The 20,243-nt window shown below is 44.1% G+C and overlaps 3 protein-coding genes across 28 annotated transcripts in view; 1 reads left to right on the top strand and 2 right to left on the bottom strand.

Annotated features, from left to right (window-relative positions):
• The window catches only part of BEND6 (BEN domain containing 6), a 115,674-nt gene extending 99,666 nt beyond the window's left edge, over positions 1-16,008 (bottom strand). Inside the window, exon 1 of the mRNA XM_073336307.1 lies at positions 15,696-16,008. The gene's annotated coding sequence lies outside the window, so the exon portion shown is untranslated. The remainder of the gene's footprint in view (positions 1-15,695) is intronic.
• DST (dystonin) overlaps positions 1-20,243 on the top strand; it is a 470,941-nt gene that overhangs the window by 57,840 nt on the left and 392,858 nt on the right. For 18 of the 26 annotated variants that reach the window (XM_073336274.1, XM_073336294.1, XM_073336272.1 and 15 more), the window contains exon 4: positions 16,195-16,402. In XM_073336274.1, coding sequence (XP_073192375.1) covers positions 16,195-16,402 — 208 coding nt within the window. Of the gene's footprint in view, positions 1-15,791; positions 16,055-16,194; positions 16,403-18,894; positions 19,029-20,243 lie in introns of those variants that run through there. The other 8 variants (XM_073336295.1, XM_073336285.1, XM_073336284.1 and 5 more) reach the window with 5 other exon arrangements.
• Positions 1,759-15,611, bottom strand: LOC140908672 (E3 SUMO-protein ligase ZBED1-like). The gene is made up of 2 exons (XM_073336302.1): positions 15,063-15,611; positions 1,759-6,109 (listed from the first exon to the last, which is right to left on the bottom strand). Exon 2 carries the CDS (start codon positions 5,707-5,709, stop codon positions 3,952-3,954), a length of 1,758 nt encoding a protein of 585 aa, XP_073192403.1. The 5' UTR covers positions 5,710-6,109; positions 15,063-15,611; the 3' UTR covers positions 1,759-3,951.

Below are 20,243 nucleotides of genomic sequence, written 5' to 3'. Positions count from 1 at the left end.
CACCACAAATAAGCCTTCAGTCTAATGAGCAGAATGAATGCATAATCAGAGGCATAGAATAAAGCAGCAGTATCATCTTGGTCTGTGACCCCATCAGCTCTCAAGCTAAGCAGGGTCAGGCCCTGGTCCTCATTAAATCTCTAAAACTAAGTTAAGCAGGGATGTTCCTCGTCAATATTTTAATGGAAATCCTAAGGTTCTTCACTCACCTGCCTAAAATATTGTGTATTATTATAATTATTGTTTCTCAGTTGTGTAGAGCAAGGTGTTTTACAGATACATAATAACTAAAGTGACTATATATTTTGGTTTGATAGGACATCCTGATTTTTCATATGCTGTTCTGATGTCCAAGGAACTTCTTTCAAGACACCTGAAATGTGCTGTTTTTTTTTATTGTATCACTTTTTCATCATACCTACAAAATGTTTATTTGAGACTTATTGCTATGCCAAGGAGAATGTGCTTGCTGGGAACAAACAGTCCAGTGGAATGACTTTTGAGTTTGATGAACAGTAGCTGGGGTGAAGGGAAAAGTTGAATGAGTGTAGACTCCTATCAAACCTGTTCTTTTTCTCAAAGAAAATGTTAGACACTTGGTCAGTGTTTCATGATAAACTGACTCAGAAAACCAAGGTACTAGAAAAAAATTCTCCATACTGAGAAATAAGCATATCATAGAATCATAGAATCATAGAATATCAGGGTTGGAAGGGACCCCAGAAGGTCATCTAGTCCAACCCCCTGCTCAAAGCAGGACCAATTCCCAGGACCAATATGTTGCTGTTGAGTCAGAAACTAGCAGTAGCAATACCAGACCAGCACACATTTATAGGTGTACATTTGTAGGACTGTTCTAATACCTAGACAAATCCTTTCCCCCAGTCATCCCAGTTTTATTTTGAAAATATGGTCACTTCAGTAATAGAACAGTTGTCCTGAAGAGTTTATACGCTAATGAGATAAAATACATGCACTTGCTGAAGGACAGCTAATCAGAAGACATGCAAAGGGTGCCATGCCCCCACCTGTTCATCTCCATAGCTGAAAGGGTTGGACCCTCCTTACATGGGTGCTCTGCCTCCATTGTAGGGTTACCAGTGCAGGATGACTGCCATGTTTCACCCGGAGTGGATACGTTTCAGTGACATGGTGGGAGGGAGCAACGTTTCTAATCTCTCAGGATGGAAGGAACTCTAAAAGGTATTATTATTATTATTTAGGGCCTTAAGGGTGGGGTTTTGAAGCAGAGAAAAACTGAAAAATTTGTCAGGGCTCAGTCTGGGAAACAGAGAACCGTGTGGGATTAGCAGGAAGACAGTAACTCAGCAATGAGTTAGAGCTTTTTTTTCCAGAGAGCAGCTATAATAATAATTAATATAATAAAATAATAATAAATATTCATAGCACCTATATTTCAAGCGCTGTACAAACAGTAACAAAAATACTATAATCCTTACAATACATTTGAGATTATAAATGAGAAATAAGGACTATGAGGCAGAGAAATTAAGAGTGAAATCAGGATGATAAAAACCGATGATCTAAAAAAATTTGACTTTTTTTAATATAAATTGGGGATTTTGTAATTTAAATTGGATTTTGAAAAATTTAAGTATTTAAAATTAAATGTGAAGTTGCAACCTACGTTAAGGTCTAAACTTTTTAAAATCTTTTAAAATAATTTACATTAATGTTGGGATTCCCTCCAAAACCTCTTTCCAGTTGGCTTCCCAAAAACTCCAGTTGAACTCCACGTTTCATCACACAGGTATTTTTATTTGGCATACAGCAAAGCTATGCTGTGTTGCTCAGACTCAAGTGTAGGAGGTGGGTATAGGGCATACCACACATCCAAAGTTACACAGAAAACCTCTTCCTTTATATACATGTACACATCACATTGCATTTACTATACTGTGCATCACATTTTGGGATTGACTTGGTTACTTTGTAGAAACCAATCCCTGTACAGCATGCTCTTTCCATGCATTCATGCATGATCTGACCTCTACCTTATCTTACATTTAGACTCGTTTATTAATACCAGGATGTTCCTGCTGATCTTAGCTAGCTATCCTGACTCCAGCATAATGATTGTTATGGCAACTTAACCTTCCCAATGATGCCCATTAAGAAGTGAAGCAAGATACTTATGTCAAGTCAGGCCTGCAATTAAATGCGAAAATAATATTGATCAGTACACGTTTGCTGTCAAGTTTTGAAGAAATACAACACACTGAACTGGTGGAAATCATTGGTTAAGAACCTGGAACCACAGGTTTTTGAAGTATTGAACCTGTTTTTGACAGTAAGTGTAGAGAAAATATTTTAAACATTTCAGTTTATTCATCTGGTTCAGTTCAATTACGTGTTCACTAAGAACGTAAGAATGGCCATACTAAGGTCAGGCCAATGGTCCATCTAGCTCAGTATCCTGTCTTCTGACAGTGGCTAGTGCCAGATGCTTCAGAGGGACTGAATAGAACAGAGCAGTTATTGAGGGATTGATCCATCCCCTGTCATCCAGTTCCAGCTTCTGGCAGTCAGAAGTTTAGGGATACCCAGAGCATGCAGTTGCATCCCTGACCATCTTGGCTAGTAGCCATTGATGGACTTATCCTCTGTGAGCTTATCTAATTTTTTAAACTCAGTTATACTTTTAGCTCTGTAGGAATGTGTGGCCATCCCTTCCCTTCAGTCTTGGAGAGAGGCTACACCCCCTCGGGCTCGGGTCCCTACCAAGGCAAGGGTTATTGGGGCAATTAACAGTCTCTAAGACCCTGGGTGTCTAGCCAGGTCAGGTGACAAGCAGTCCAGGGCCATGGTCTCAGGTGGGGCAGGGTAGAAAGTCTAATGAGCTCAGGCCGTCAGGCAGGGTGGGGCACCAAACAGTCAAGGGGGCTCAGGCCCTCAGGCAGAGTTGAATACAAAACACACGTCCTGATGTTCTGGCTCTTGCGGACAGCAGACAAACACAGGCCTCTTGGCCTAGAGTGGGGAGGCTGCCACCCCAAAGGTGGGATTGGGAGCAGAGGAGTAGGGGAACCTGGGCCCAGCCCAGGGCCCTAACAGTGGCGTAGTGTTCAGCCACTGGATCAGTGGGGATTCAGCTGAAACATGCTGACCTGGATTCAGGCAACGACACAACCAGACGATAGTCTAGTGTTCCAGGGCTACTTCCTACATGCCCTTAAAGTGTGTCTGTGGCTCGGGGTCGTCCGCAATCTCCCTGGGGTAATGGCAGTCCTAGCAGCTCCTTGGCGTCCCTGGCGGCAGACAGCTCTGGCAACTTCTCCAGGTCCTCGGCACTGTAGCAGTCTCTGTCTGGCTCGATACACAGCAGTGGACGAGAGCCATCCATCACCTCCAGCGGATCCAACCCAACTGAGCTTCAGGCCCCACCATTTATACTTCCTGTCCTTACCCCTCTGCTTCCAGAGGGGTGGAAAGGGTTCCTCCCTGTCAGTCTCGGAGAGTGGCCATGCCCTCTCACTATAGGCCCTGAAAACATCCTCTGGCAATGATTTCCACAGGTTGACAGTGCATTGTGTGAAGAAGTACTTCCTTATGTTAGTTTTAGGGCTGTGAAATTATTAAAAAAATGAATTGCTATTAATCACGAGATGAAAAAAATAGTTGCAGTTAATTGCAGTTTTAATCGCACTGTTAAACAGTGTGATTAAGTGGATGTTTTCTACATTTTCAAATATACTGATTTCAGTTACAACACAGAATACAAAGTGTACAGTGCTTACTTTATATTACTATTTTTGATTACAAATATTTGCACTGTAAAAAGATAAACAAAAGAAGTAGTATTTTTCAATTCACCTCATATAAGTACTGTAGTGCAATCTCTTTATTGCGAAAATGTATAATTTTTTTTTATATAACTACACTCAAAAATAAAACAATGTAAAACTTTAGAGCCTACAAGTCCACCCAGTCCTACTTCTTGTTCAGCCAATCGCTAAGACAAACAAGTTTGTTTACATTTACGGGTGATAATGCTGCCCACTTCTTATTTACAATGTCACCTGAAAGTGAGAACAGGCGTTCACATGGCACTGCTGTAGCCGGCGTTGCAAGGTATTTACGTGCCAAATATGCTAAATGTTCGTATGCCCCTTCATGCTTCGACCACCATTCCAGAGGACATGTTTTCATGCTGATGACAGGTTCTGCTCGATAACGATCCAAAGCAGTGCAGACTGATGCATGCTCATTTTCATCATCTGCCACCAATGGAAGGTTGATTTTCTTTTTTGGTGGTTCAGGTTCTGTAGTTTCCGCATTGGAGTGTTGCTCTTTTAAGACTTCTGACAGCATGTTCCAAACCTCATCCCTTTCAGATTTTGGAAGGCACTTCAGATGCTTAAACCTTGGGTCAAGTGCTGTAGCTATCTTTAGAAATCTCATATTGGTACCTTCTTTGTGTTTTATCAGATCTGCAGTGAAAGTGTTCTTAAACTGAATAACATATTCTGGGTCGTCATCTGAGACTTCCATAACACTAAATATATGGCAGAATGCGGGTAGAACCACAGAGCAGGAGACATACAATTCTCCCCCAAGGAGTTCAGTCACAAACCTGCAGGGCTCAAGTAGTGTTTCTAGCTTTTGCAGTTTTTCGAAATCCTTACTTGTTGGCACTGATAGTTTTTGCTTTTGAAGAGCTAATGTGGCTGTGATAGCAGCTTTATTGCAAAGCAGGTGCTGAACCATACCCAATGTGGAATTCCATCTGGATGAAATATCTTGAACAAGAGGTTCTTGTTTCTGTCCCTTTACAGCTTGTTGTATTCCTAGCTCTGTACTGTTTATTGGACTGTGTTTGAAATGGCCCACAAGTTTTCTACATTTTTCCAGTATGTTTTCAAAACCACCATCACTGAGCGCGACTGTAATGGATCGTTGCAGACTGTGAGCGATACATGTCATGTGTTCAAAAGGCAAACAATTGTCTGCTGCTATCATATTATGTGTACTGTCAGTACTAATTGTTGTTACTTTTTCCTGAATATTCCATTCTTTTGCAACATCCAAGAAACACTCTGCACATGATTCAGCATGTCTCTCTTCAGTATGCATTACTGTTAAAGCAAATGACTGCAGTGTCCATGAAGCATCAATCAGGTGTGCTGTGACTCCAAGATAGCTGTGATTGCTCAAGGATGTCCAGTGATCACCAGTCAAAGCAACAGCTAGTGCATTTTTCAAAAGCTCCAACTTGGTAGTCTTCTCGTTGTTATATAGATCATGTATTCGTGATGCAATGGTTCCTTCAGAGGGCAAGGTGTATAACTGATTGGAAGATGCAATTTGAATAACATCTCTTAGCCCTCTGTCATTTACAATGTTGAGTGGTCTGCAGTCCATAGCTATCCACTTTGCAATAGCATTGGTTAAGGTGTTGTACTTTGTTTGATCCATGGGCTTGTAGCGATCCTGAAACTCTGCAAGCGTACTCTGTTGCGGCTGGATGGATTCATTTGCTGTTGGTGGGTTATCTGTAGCACAAGAACTGGAGGCAAAAGCATGTTTAGCACGTAGGTGATACTGCAGACTTGAAGTACTTCGATGGTATTGGAACTCAGCCTTGCAATAGCTACAGATAACCGTTCTTTTATCCAGAGAACCATCCGAAAATTTTTTAAAAATAAACCTCCCATTCAAAAGACCTGATCTTTTGCTGCTTTGCTCCATTAACTTTTTCTGATATTTAATCACTCTGGAGCACAAGAACACAGTAGAACTGTGCCAATGTCTGGAATAATTCAATAAATTCTATATAATCAATATATATTTGTGTCTTTGCTGTTGATATGGAAAGATTTTACCTCAGGATTTTAGCATTCAGTAGGGGAGTGAATTGTGCAGGAGGCTTTTTTCCCCTGCTGCTGCTGGATTAGCCTTTATTATTTATATATACTATTTTGTATGTGTCTCCTTTACAGGAGTCTTGGCTCCTTGAAGGGGTAAGATTTTTATCTGAGAAAGTCAGTATTCTGGAGCTGGGAGAGGTGTGAGTTGTGCAGGAGAAGGGTGGATTCTTGATGCTGCTCCTGTTAGGTTGGGTTTCTTCTGAGCTTGTCAGGCTCACCTCCTGTCCAAAGAGGAAGAGTTTCATCTTAGAAATCTGCATTCATTGTTCGGGGGGACAGGAAGGGTGGACTGGGGAGGAGGAGAAAAGGACAGGGAGGAAGCAAGTAATCACTTGTGCAGGAGGAGAAGAAGGGAGGTGTCCTGCTGCTGCTTCTGGAAGGGTGATTTCTGATACTGGGCTCATCAGGCTTCCCTGCTTTTAGAGAACTAGGTAGACTCCGTTCAGCTGAGTGAGCCCTTGTCTGCAAGGGAGGGTGGATTTTACTGCAGGGACTTGGCATGTGCCAGGGGAGGAGAGGCTGATGCCGGGAGGCTGAGCTCACCAGGCCGCTGTTCTCTATGTGGTACTCCTCACTTCCCCCTCTCAGGAGTCCTGAGCAGTCCCCTTCAGCAGCAGGGCCAACCTTAGGGAAAATGGCACCCTGGGTGTACTTGTATTTTAGTGCCCCTGGCCACCATGGGCATCCCCCCATTACCCTGGCACCCATGGGCTCCCCATCCCTCCGTTACCCCTGGTCTGCAGGGGTTCTCCAACCCCCATTACCTGCAGGCCCTGCTGCCTCCCCCCAGTGCTTAATTTGTATTGAAAGAGGTGGCAGGGCTCAGTCCTGGTCCAAATTAAGCACTGGCTGGGCGGCAGGTGCTGGCTGGGCACCCAGCTCTGAAGACAATGCTGCTGCCAGCAGCAGCCCAGAAGTAAGGGTGGCATGGTATATGGTGTATTGCCACCCTTACTTCTGCTGTGGCTCATGGTGCCTGGCACTCAGCCTGCAGCTCAAGGTGGGCTCCATATTGTTACCCATGGCCATGTCGCAGCCCTGTGGTCACTCCTGCCTCACCGGGGGTGCCATTTCAAATTCTGGTTTGGCATGAGTGTGTGTGTGAGGAGGAGGGGAAAGTGTGTGTTTGGGGAGTCCTGTCTCTTTAAGCAGAGCACTCAGGAGCCTGAACGCTTTTTCAGCCAGCCGCAGCTGGTGTCAGCAGCACTCACTCCTGAGCCAGCAGCAGCAGCAGACAGACTCACCCTGTTCCCGGACCCCAGTTCAGCAGCAACTGGGTAAATGGGGTGGGGGAATACCCTGACATCAGCCCCTTCCACCTCCTGCTCCCACTCTACGCAGCAGACAGGAGGCAGACTCTTGGTCTGGAGCAACTTGGCCAGGGGCGGCTCCATGGGGGGCGGGGAGGAGGCAGAGCAGCAATGGAGCAGGGCGGTGGGAGAAGAGGCACCTCTGCCCCAGAGGCAGCAGTGGCGCTCCCGGGTGGTGGCCCCCCAGACCCACACCTAAGCCCAGCCGGGTCCAGCAGGGAGGGGATGGTTCAGGTGGCGGGGGGCCGGTCTCCTCTCTCCCCCCTGGAAGGCTTTTAACTGACTCTCCCAAATCACCCACAGACTAGAGGACTGGGTCATGATTGATAAGTGCAGCAGGAAGAGGGGGAGATGGCTAGAGACACCCAGGGATGGGGTCCTGTGGCAGTAGTTCTAAAGTGCCTTTTCCCTGCTTTGCGACCTTGTGCCTGCTGGCTATTGCCCTTACCCCTCCCCTCATATCAATAGATCGTTGTGGGGGGAGGGAGCGCATCTGGTCTGCATATTATGGAGTCTCTTGTGTCTGGCTGCCTCCTGCTGGCTGCCACAACCAGTGCCTCCCTCCCCACCGGGCCGCCGCCTAGTCCCATCTCCAGAGGTGTGTCAGTAACTCTTGTTTAAAAAAAAATGCGTTAATTTGTTTTAAGTTAATTTCATCCGTTAATTGACAGCCCTAGTTAGTTTTAAACCTGCTGCCTACTAATTTAATTGGGTGATCCCTGGTTCTCGTGTTATGCAAAGGGGTGAATAACACTTCCTTCTTAACTTTTTCCACACCATTCAAAACTTTATAGATCTCTATCATAGTCCCCCTTAATTGTCTCTTTTCTGAGATGAACAGTCCCAGTCTTTTTAATTTCTCCTCACATGGAAGCTATTCCACACCCCTAATCATTTTTGTTACCTTTCTCTGTACCTTTTCCAATTTTAATCTTTTTTGAGCTGGGACGACCAGACCTGAATGCAGTGTTAAAGGTGTGGGCATACCATGGATTTATATAGTGGCATTATGGTATTTTTTTGTCTTATTATCTCTCTCTCTTTTAATGGTTCCTAACATTCTGTTAGCTTTTTTGACTGCTGCTGCACACTGAGCAGATGTTTTCAGAGAACTATCAACGGTGACTCCAAGATCTCCTTTTTAAGTGGTAATAGCTAATTTAGATCCCATCATTTTGTAAGAAAATTTGGGATTATTTTTTCCAGTGTGCATTACTTTGCATTTATCAACATTAAATTTAATCTGCCATTTTCATAGAATCATAGAAATTTAGGACTGGAAGGGACCTCAAGAGGTCTTCCAGTATAGTCCCGTGCACTCAAGGCAGGACTAAGTATTCTAGACTATCCCTGACAGCAGTGGGGGATTATCACATGGGCCAATGGGGCCAGTGCCCAGGGTTCAGTGCCAATTTAGGGCACCCGGAAAAGTCTCCCCCTCCTGCAGCCCTGGAGTTGCAGTGGGGGCGCTGAGCTTCTTTAGTCTCGGGGCTGCAGCGATGGGGGCTGGAAAGGAGTGAGTGGGGGAAGGGGCGGAACGGGGTGGGGTCATGGCTGCAGGGGAAGGAGTAGAAGGGGCTGGGACTGTAGGTGAAAGTGGGCAGAATAGGAGCAGGACCACAGACCCAAGGGATGGGACGAGGCCACAGTTCTGGTGCCAAGGCCCCCACTTGCTCCGGATCAGGGCCCCAGGAGACCTCTCTGCGTGACAGGTATTTGTCTAACCTGCTCTTAAAAACCTCCAATGACGGAGATTCCACAACCTCCCTAAGCAATTTATTCCAGTGCTTAACCACCCTGACAGTTAGGAAGTTTTTCCTAATGTCCAGTCTAAACCTCCCATGCCACAATTAAACCCCATTGCTTGTTGTCCTATCCTCAGAGGTTAATGCCAAAAATTTTCTCCTTCCTCCTTCTAACAACCTTTTATGTACTTGAAAACTGTTACCATGTTCCCTCTGTCTTCTCTTCTGCAAACTAAACAAACTCAGGTTTTTTCAATCTTTCCTCATAGTCATGTTTTCTAGACCTTTAATAATTTTTTGTTGCTCTCCTCTGGACTTTCTCCAGTTTGTTCACATCTTTCCTGAAATGTGGTGCCCAGAACTGGACAAAATACTCCAGTTGAGCCCTTATCCGTGCAGACTAGAGCAGAAAAATTACTTCTTGTGTCTTGCTTACAACGCTCCTGCTAATACATCCTAGAATGATATTTGTTGTTTTTGCAACAGTATTACATGCTGACTCATATTTAGCTTGTGATCTATTGTGACCCCCGATCCCTTTCCACAGAACTCCTTCCTAAGCAGTCATTTCCCCTTTTGTGTGCAATTGATTGTTCCTTCCTAAGTGGAGTATTTTGCATTTGTCCATATTGAATTTCATCATATTTACTTAAGACCATTTCTCCAGTTTGTCCAGATCATTTTGAATTTTAATCCTATCCTCCAAAGCACTTGCAACCCCTCCTTGCTTGGTATTGTCTGCAAACTTTATAAGTGTGCTCTGTATGCCATTATCTAAATCATTGATGAAGATATTGAACAGAACTGGATTCAGGACCAATCCCTGCAGGACCCTACTTGATATGCCCTTCCAGCTTGACTGTGAACCACTGATAAGTACTTTCTGGAACCAGTTTTGTTGCCCGTTCACTCTATTTTGTGAGATCCCTTTGTAACTCTTCACGGGCAGTTTTGTAGTTAACTATCTTGAGTAATTTTTAGGGCTGTCAAACGATCAATCGCAGTTTTAATTGCGCTGTTAAACAATAATAAAATACTATTCATTTAAGTATTTTTGGATGTTTCCTACATTTTCAAATATATTGATTTCAATTACAACACAGAATTCTAAGTGTACAGTGCTGACTTCATATTATTTTTGAATTCAAATATTTGCACGTAAAAAAGGTAAAACAGTATGAAGTGAATTGAAAAACACAAGTACTATAGTCCAATCTCTTTATCATGATGTTCTATCTCTTGCGGACAGCAGACAAACGTATGCCTCTTGGCCTAGAGTGGGGAGGCTGCCACCCCAAAAGTGGGATTGGCAGCAGAGGAATAGGTGAATCTGGGCCCAGCCTACTACACCAGGACCCAGCACAAGGCCCTTACAGTGGCAGACTGTTCTGCCACTGGGTCAGTGGGGATTTAGCCGAAACATGCTGACCTGGATTCCTACAACGACAGCTAGACATAGTCTACTGTCCCTGCGCTATTTCCTACACTCCCCTTAAGGTATACCTGTGGCTCAGGGTCATCCTCTGTCTTCAGTGTACAGTGCTTACTTTATATTATTATTTTTGATTACAAATAACTGTAAAAAAGATGAACTGAAAAATACTATTTCTTTTATTTACCTCATACAAGTATTGTCGTGCAATCTCTTTATCGTGAAAGTGCAACTTACAAATGTAGAATTAATTTGTTTTACATAATACTGCACTCAAAAATAAAACAATGTAAAACTTTAGAGTCCACAAGCCCACTCAGTCCTACTTCATGTTCAGCCAATCGTTAAGACAAACAAGTTTGTTTACATTTACAGGAGTTAATGCTGCCTGTTTATTTACAATGTCACCTGAAAGTGAGACTAGGCGTTCACATGGCATTGCTGTAGCTGGCGTTGCAAGGTATTTATGTATGCCCCTTCATGCTTCGACCACCATTCCAGAGGACATGCTTCCATGCTGATGATGGATTATGCTCGATAATGATCCAAAGCAGTGTGGACTGATGCGTGTTCATTTTCATCATCTCAGTCAGATGTCAGCAACAGAAGGTTGATTTTCTTTTTTAGTGGTTCAGGTTCTATAGTTTCTGAATTGGAGTGTTGCTCTTTTAAGACTTGTGACAGCATATTTCACACCTCATCCCTTTCAGATTTTGGAAGGCACTAGAGATGCTTAAACCTTGGGTCGAGTGCTGTAGCTATCTTTAGTCATCCCATATAGGTACCTTCTTTGTGTTTTGTCAGATCTTTAATGAAAGTGTTCTGAAATCAAACGACCTATGCTGGGTTGTCATCTGAGACTCCCGTAACACAAAATATATGGCAGAATGCAGGTAAAACCACGGAGCAGGAAACATACAATTCTTCCCCAAGTTCAGTCACAAATTTTATTAACGCATTGTTTTTCTGATGAGCATCGTCAGGATGGAAGCATGTCCTCTGGAATGATGGCTGAAGCATTAAGGGGCATATGAATGTTTAGTATATCCAGCACTGAGTGGACCTGTAGGCTCTAAAGTTTTACATTGTTTTGTTTTTGAGTGCAGTTATGTAACAACAACAAAATCTAAATTTGTAAGTTGCACTTTCACAATAAAGAGATTGCATTACCGCACTTGTATGAGGTGAATTGAAAAATACTATTTCTTTTATCATTTTTACAGTGCAAATAGTTGTAATAAAATAATAATATAAAGTCAGCACTATATACTTTGTATTGTGTGTTGTAATTGAAATCAATATATTTGAACACATAAAAACATCCAAAATATTTAAATAAATGGCATTCTGTTATTGTTTAACAGTGTGATTAAAACTGTGATTAATTTTTAAATCAGGTTAATTTGTTTTGAGTTAATTGCTTGAATTAACTGAAATTAATTTACAGCCCTAGTAAGTTTGTACTATCTGCACCTCTTTTCCAGATCATTTAGGAATATGCTGAACAGCACTGACCCTAATACAGATCCTTGGGGGACCCCACTATTTATCTCTCACCATTATGGAAATTAGCCATTTATTCCTACCCTTTGTTTCCTATCTTTTAACCAGTTACTGATCCATGAGAGGACCTTCCCTCTTATCCCATGACTCGTTACTTTGCTTAAGAGCCTTTGGTGTGGGACCTTGTCAGAGACTTTCTGAAAGACCAGGTACACTATATCAACTGGATGACCCTTGTCCACATGCCTGTTAGCCCCTTGAAGAACTGTAATAGATTGTATCAGAGGGGTAGCCGTGTTAGTCTGGATCTGTAAAAGCGGCAAAGAGTCCTGTGGTGCCACAGGACTCTTTGCTGCTTGTAATAGATCGGTGAGGCATGATTTCCCTTTACAAAAGCCATATTGACTCTTCGTCAACATATCATGTTAATCTATGTGTCTGATAATTCTGTTCTTTACTATAGTTTCAACCAATTTGCTTGGTACTGAAATTAGGTTTACCAGCCTGTAATTGGCAGGATTGCATCTGGAGCCTTTAAAAAAAATTGTGTTATATTAGCTATCCTCCAGTCCTCTGATTTATACAATAGTAGTTCGCAGTTAGTAGTTCTGCAATTTCATATGTGAGCTCCTTCAGAACTCGTGGGTGAATATCATCTGGTCCTAGTGACATATTACTGCTTAATTTATCAATTTGTTCCAAAACTTCCTCGACTGGCACTTCAGTCTGGGACAGTTCCTCAGATTTGTCACCTAAAAAGAATGGCTCAGGTGTGGGAATCTCCCTCAGATCCTCTGCAGTGAAGAGTGATTGTAAGAATTAATTTACTTTCTCTGCAATGGCCTTATCTTCCTTGAATGTTCCTTGAGGGTGCAGTGGGTCCACTGATTGTTTGAGAGGCTTCCTGCTTCTGGCATATTTTAAATAAACTGTTGTTGTTAGTTTTTTGTTGTTTTTTGCTAATAGCTTTTCAAATACTTTTTTTGGCCTGGATAATTATGCTTTTACACTTGACTTGCCAGAATTTATGCTCCTTTCTATTGTCCTCGGTATGATTTGACTTCCAATTTTTAAAGGATGCCTTTTTGCCTTCTCACTGCCTCTTTTACTCTTTTTTATTTAGCTATGGTGGCATTTTAAAAAATCTTCTTACTGTTTTTTTTAATCTGAGGTATAAATTTAGTTTGTGCCTCTATTATGGTATTTTCAAATAGTTTCTGTGCAGTTTGCAGGCATTTCACTCTTGTACTGTTCCGTTTAATTTCTGTTTAACTAGCTTCCCCATTTTTGTGTAGTTCCCCTTTCATAGTTAAGAAACCAATTGGAAGTTGAGAAAGCGGGAAAGCTTGTTTTCCTCTTCCAGTCTATGAGAGGATGAGATATACTAGTTCTAAAATCTTGAAGCACATGGTGACCAGAAACAATCTTTTCAATTCACTAATTACAGATAATATTTCCTTTGGTTAATAACTCAGGTTTAAACGCAAATCATATTCTGAGAAAAAAAGTTTATATATTCAGCACATTTAGGATAGTTTATTTAATTTAAAAATTAAAGTGCACAAAAACAGCAATTTAAACTGAATTTGAATTTCTAGCCAAATAAAACTTGACAAAAATTACAGATAATAATCGTCATCTGGGAGACAAAAAATTAATCATTCACCATTTTGTAACATCATCAAAATGTAAAAATTAAGCATCTGAATAAATGCTGATGAAGTGAGCTGTAGCTCAGATAAATTTGTTAGTCTCTAAGGTGCCACAAGTACTCCTTTTCTTTTTGCGAACACAGACTAACATGGCTGCTACTCTTGAAACCTTAAATAAATGTTTATCCTCCTGGTTATCAAAGAGAAGTACCAAATTTAGTGTAAATGTTATATTTAGTTGCAAATCGACATGTTTTAGTGGTTAGCAAACAATGAGAATCAACCTTTCATTTGCAATATAACTAAAAAGTACAAATGTACAATATGATTACAGTCAAAGATCAAAATCAAGATTTCCTGCTTTTTGATTTAATTAATTATTAAAATAGGTGATTTAAGTCTATCCAGCCTGGGGTCAATCCTGTCCCCTTCTCCACAGCTGTGTGAGGAAGCTGAAACTGCTGCAGAAACTGGTGAAGGCCCAATGTGTGTAGGGGGAATGGGATATATGGACTCCATGCATGATGGACGTGGCTAGTTGGAAACCATGGAGCTGAGGCCCTTGAGGACTTCTTTTCTTGTTAGTTTCAGAAAAGTCTTTGAAGCTAAGGTCAGGCCAGGAGAAACTGAACTCATGTCGACACAACATTATCTATTAAACCTCTTGTCTGCCAGGAATTGACTAAACCTCCTTACCCCTGCAAGGGGTGCACATAAACGGTAGGGGTAGGGCACCCGTACCTCTACTCTGTGTCCTTTTGGGAAGAATTCCATTTTCCATCAGTACTACAGGATTTCCCCTGCACCAACACCAGTTAGACAGAGAATCATAGCTCTGATTAGTTCTTTGAAGCTTTCTGACTCCCAGCACTGTTCAATCTCTTACACCATCATGTTTTGGTGAACAATGCAAGAATTTAGTGAGAGAACTGTTCAAAATTATTGTTTTGAATTCAGTATTTTTTCTGTAAGTTAACAGATGGACCTGTACAATGATAGAAAAGGGAACTAGAGTACACTTGAATATGATCACCCACTGATCATATTCACCCTTTATTAAGAGGATTATTTAACTGTGTAGGATTGCAATTTAGGCTGTAGCAAAAATTTTTCATTGCATTATTCAATCATTTATGATTCTGGGTTGTGCAGTTTTGATTTTTAAAAGATACCTAAAATGCCAATCTAATAATAATATATCTCATCAACCAATGCATGATTACAGTGAAAACCATCGAAAAACATTTCAGAACCTGAAAGAAAAATTATCACCAATAATAATTGAGCCGCAATAAATTATGTTTTAATTCAATAGGGGCACATCTCAAGCCCTTCTAGAGGAGGCAGGCGTCCAAAAAAAACCCCAAGTTGAAAATATTAGCAGGCATTTATATCGTCACAGTTTCCTGATCCAAGAAACACTGGAGTCTAGAAAGGCTGAAAATGGACTCTACAAAATAAAGAATACTAATATATAACAAACCAGATTGAGAATAACATGCCACGAAAAATTACTGCCACTAAAATCATACCCTGGGTTGGAGCCAGATTACACAACGCAAGGACTATTGTAAATCTCCATCTTGAATCAGCAAGTATAGCCATTGTTTTCCAACCAGGTGCACTGGCAAAGCCCCAAACATCCTCAAGCAGGAAATGCAGAGAAACAAATAGGAAGGCACACGATCCCGCATCAGCTCCCCAGCACTTGTGTGCGAGGGTCGATCCTGAAGATTTGTTTACCAAATCACCAAGTGTAGACTAAACTGCCACCATTTAAGCATCTCATTTTCCCACTTCCTCTAACAGGGTAGGGAATCCAGAAATGGCACCGCCGGTTCATGTCCCTGCACTGCATCATTTTTATTCCCGGCAGTGATCCGGTTCTGCGTAGCTGCTGTCTGCTCTGTTTATTAGAAAAGATAAACAGGCATAAAGGATATAAACGGAGATCAAACGTTTGTTTACTGAAGCTGTCTCAGCGAAGAGCTGCTGAAAACCGCCATTTGTGCACCCAGTGATTGGAGACGAGGCCGTTCGGAGAAACACACATCCTCTCTCCTTCCCTCCTAATCAATGCATTTTCTCTGGGAATTGGCTACTCTGATTAGAAAACTAGGGCTAGAAAAGGGAGTCCCGGAAGATCGCGGGTACAGGGGACTTACCAGGGTGTGGTTTCGGAAACCTACTTGCAGTAACAAAGGCTCAGCATCCTGCGTTTGTTGGTGGGGGTTTTTTTTTAGACAGAGTTACATTAATGATTTAACCAGCAGCCTGGTGATGGTAAATCTTTTCCTTGGCCTGGTGGGGGAGCCAAATGCTATCAGTTTGTAACCGGGAAGCTTTTTGTTGCTGCTGGGTTTATTGTTGGGCAAGTCCGAGATCATTTGTGAGCTGGTTGCCTGACCGCAGGCCACACTTCTTCCGCATAAACCCTCCTAAATGCAGTGTCACTAAATCAGGATATTTTGGGAGTACCATCTGTGGAGTTACACACACATACCCATATAAATATACAACGATGGTGAGCGACCTATTTTGTTCAGTATTTTTATTTCTCTGTGGGGTGTTCGTAAAACACTCCAGGCGGACTGGGCTGGCTATATGGCGACCACACTATATGTTGTATATCCATGCAGTTTCTGTGTATCTCTCTTTCTGTAGAGCTCCGGAAACGCCTCCTACCGATGCTCCATGTCTTCCTCTGCGGATTTCTCCGATGAAGATGATTTCAGCCAGAAATCTGGCTCCGTGTCTCCGGCACCAGGGGACACGCTGCCCTGGAACCTGCCGAAACATGAGAGATCCAAGCGGAAAATTCAAGGCGGCTCCGTGCTGGACCCAGCCGAGAGAGCAGTGCTTAGGATAGCCGGTAAGACCAGGCTCTAGGCAGCCAGTGAGACCCACCAACCCGCATGTGCCCACACCGTGGGCTTGCATGAAAGAGATCATGTCAATTATTTATGCCGAGGGGGGTTGTTCATTGGAATTGTGAATATAGCCTTTAAAAATCCTGCAGGGCCGTGGAGAAGTGACTGAGCTATTTGGCCATGTTTTCCGGTTGGGTGAATTAATGCTTGTGGGAAAGGGAAAAAAAGGATGAAAAATGTGCAGGTGCGCCCATTAAACTTTCATGTGAGAACGCATTAGCAGTGAGCGGCTCATTCGCAATAACTCTGATTTCACATTGTGTCTACATCTTGATCGGTGTACACACAGGCACACTTAATTGTCTTTTGTATCTTAATGGCAGAGAGGCCACATTAAATCAATGGAGAGGCTGGGATCATCCAGCTGGGCTCTAAATATGCTTTTAGGCGTTGTATGTGGTAACAGTGTCTGTGTAGAACAGCTCTTTGTCCATGTAGGCACATTGGGGGCCGTGCCGCTTAGGAGCCCCTCGATTGAATAATGTAGGAGAGGCACTAATGTGTTCTGATATGTAGATGGTCACTTACAGTGGCAACGAATGGTATTGAAACAGGGCAGATGCCTTGTTCTCCCCAGCTGAAAATTGACAACACCGTGTAAATTAATTCTGGGGAAAGGCAGTGGCCATCTGTGTTATCCACAGAGGTTGTTTTTTTGTCTCTCATCCCTTCCCTCTTCGGGGTTTATTTCAAAGATGTTTTCACCTAATGGGGCGATTGTGAGGATGCAGGGTCTCGGACCCTCTGTGGGGATGGTTGGTATAGCAGCCAAAGGTCTTTCCTCCCCATCCCGCTGGGTAATCGCTGCCCTTAGCCGGTGTAGTGTGAAAAACTGCTCTGTCTTCATTTGCACCGGCACAGTGCAGAGCCAAGGTTTCTCCAGACCTTGTGTCTGGCGGAGAGGTCTCGTAGGATCCCTGCTGCTGGTACCCGGAGATGGGAGAGGCAGGCAGCAGGGAGCTGGGAATCGTGCAGACAGACAGGCATCCGCGTGGGTCTCATAGGAGTCCTCGGAAATTCCACCGACTACGCCCTACCACGCGGCTGCCCCCCCCCCCCCGGCCATGGGGGCAGAGCACCCAGGGGCTTGCGCTCGGCCTGGGTGAGGGAGGCAGCAGGGAGTAGGGCCGGACTACGGGCTCTGAGTTGATGGCGAGGGGCGATGGTTTGGACACCGCGCAGCTGCCCAGCCCGGCTGTACATTTCTGCGAGGCAGGGGGCGGTCTGGAGCCTGGGTCTTGCGCCGCTCACTCGGGGCCGGGAAAGCCGCGTGCGTGTCGGGGGTGTTGCACGGCGGGGTCAGGGAGCCCGGGATGCGGCGCGGCGCCGACGCCCCCGTGAGGCTTTGCAATGGGCAGGGCAGAAGGGCCCAGCCCGCGCGGACAGGCGCGAGGATCCGGGGCTTGGGGAGAGGCCGGCCGGAGGCGCAGGCGCAGTTGGCGCTCCCTGACACGGCGGCGCGTGTGAGCGGCGGGGACACCTGCTGCAGCAGCAGCAGCGAGCCCCTGGCCCCGCAGTCCCCCGGGCGGGAGGGGGAAATGGGCGCTGCTGCTGAGCATCCCTAACCCGGGGGGTCCCGGCCCGCGGGATTCCCCCCCCGGCGCTGCGGCGGGGGAGGCATCGCGGGCTGTGCCAGCCTCTCTTGTCCTGCGCAGCCCACGGTGGTTCAAAATAGAAACCCCCCCCCCCGGCGTGGCACGTCTCGGGGGACGGGGCCCTCTGGCAGAGCAGAGGTGCGGGCGGAGGTGGCAGCTTGCTGCTGTCCGGGCTGGGGCGGAGGGGGAAAGCGGCTTCCCGGGGGTTTGTATGGAAACCGAGGCAAGGGAAAGGACCTGGCCCGAGAAGGGTGCGCGGAGGGAGGGACCCCGGGCAGCTGGCGGCTTCTTAGCGGCACCCAACTGAGCTTTGGAGAGAAAAGCCGGGCCAGGGCCGCCGAGCCAAGCACAACACGGCAGCTAAACCAGAGCCAGACAGGGAGCCAGACGCCCGGGGAAGGGAGGGCACACGGAGCAATCTCCGGGAAGGGCTCCTGCTGCAGCTCTCATTCCGGCAAAACCCTCAGTGCACTTGCACAAACGGGGCCAGCAGCAGAATCGGGCCCTGCGTGATCACCCAGGAGCGATTTAACTATCAAGAGGGGTAGAAATGTCTTCATGAAGAAGGATCCGGAGGTCACCTCCGTGGCCGGGCTGTGGCGCCCATGGTGTCCTGGAGCTGCTGCAGCTCTGGCTGCCTTCCTGCTCTCGGGCCGTCAGCCGAGCGCAGGGATTTGCTGCTAATGAAATCCGAGAGGAAGCCCTTGCTATTGGAGCCACACACATGCTCACACACCGCTCGGGAGGGGGCATGGGCGTTTCCTCGGCCAGCTTGCACAGCACCCCTCCTTCCTCCCCCCCTAGCCTTTTTTTTTTTGCAGTTCCCAAGGCTTCGTGCTGTCTGCAGCCTTGGAGTGAACTGGTCAGTGTTACCCTCTAGCCATGGCTGGTTACCTCTCCCCTGGTGCTTACCACTATACCGAAGAACAGGAGTACCTACAGGCTTACGAAGATGTCCTGGAGAGATACAAAGGTACAGTAGATTAGCGCTGCAGCATGGGCCATGGGTTTATTGGGTATATGCTAATAGTGTAGGGCTTACTTTAAATAGCACTGGTGGTTGCAAGTAAACAAGGGTCAGAATCAGATCCTCTGGATATGTGCTATTCCAGTCCCCTACCAACAAGAGTTTGAAGTTGAAGGTACTGAAACGTCCTTAGACAAGATCCATTGCCCCCTGGAGCGGGTCATTTCTTATGGAGCAGTCTGTTGATTTCTTTCACTAAAGCTCTTAAGTGAAACCTGTCCTTTTCTTGCTGAGTGTGAGGACACCACTGACATTTCAATGAGATTATTCTAAGACTCTACTGACTGATGCTTGTCTGGGGTGAGAACTAGTAAATAAAACTGTATCCTATGGTCCTAATAAATCCAGTAAAACGCACCACACCGTTTTTTGAAAGATCCTTTTGTGCTTAAAGCTCTAATATATGTTGTTCTTTTCTATAATTATGTAAGAACGACTGCTTCGTGCAACATTATGAAGCTTTTTCATTTAGTACAGGAAGAAAGATCTTTCTAATGTACATAAGATATAGACAATTCATTTTATTCTATTAGAAATGTTGCTTGTATTATTTTCTTATCCTTGATGGTATGGAAGAGGTACATAGGACACAATTCATTATTTTATATTTTAGTGCATTGTTAATATTAAACCTTAATTAAGATCAGATCTTAAACATTACTTTGATCTAGTTTTTAACAAGAGATGGAATTAAACATACTGAATCTTCATCCTGAAAATAGTCCCTGTGTGTACATTGCAACATATTTGGTATTTGCTGTTTGGAATGCTTTTGCAATACCTCGGGCCCTGATGGGCTAGGTGGTTTCAGTTTTATATCAGAAAGTCTTGACTTTGTGATTTTAAGATACCCAACAATAAATTTCCAAAAAGTTGTAAGGGTGTTAGCTACTGAATTCCCACTTAGTTTACTGGGAGTGGCATAGTTAAAGCAGTTTTATTTGGAGATGTGTTAATTTTATTCTATCCTGATTGTTAATGGCAAAATTAAAAACAAAAATTAATTATCTTCAAATGAGATTTATCAGGTCTGAGAGTGCCTGATTCAGTTGTAGATCATGTATCATTAACACTATTGACAAATGACTCCTTTGTGTCTATTGTGTCAGTGTATCTAGGGAGCATGTACGCTATTTCTGTAATAAAATTCATTAGAACATT

The sequence above is a fragment of the Lepidochelys kempii genome, chromosome 3 (assembly GCF_965140265.1).
Source record: "Lepidochelys kempii isolate rLepKem1 chromosome 3, rLepKem1.hap2, whole genome shotgun sequence".
In the NCBI taxonomy this organism is placed as follows: domain Eukaryota; kingdom Metazoa; phylum Chordata; order Testudines; family Cheloniidae; genus Lepidochelys; species Lepidochelys kempii.
This window is presented reverse-complemented; position numbering and strand designations above follow the sequence as displayed.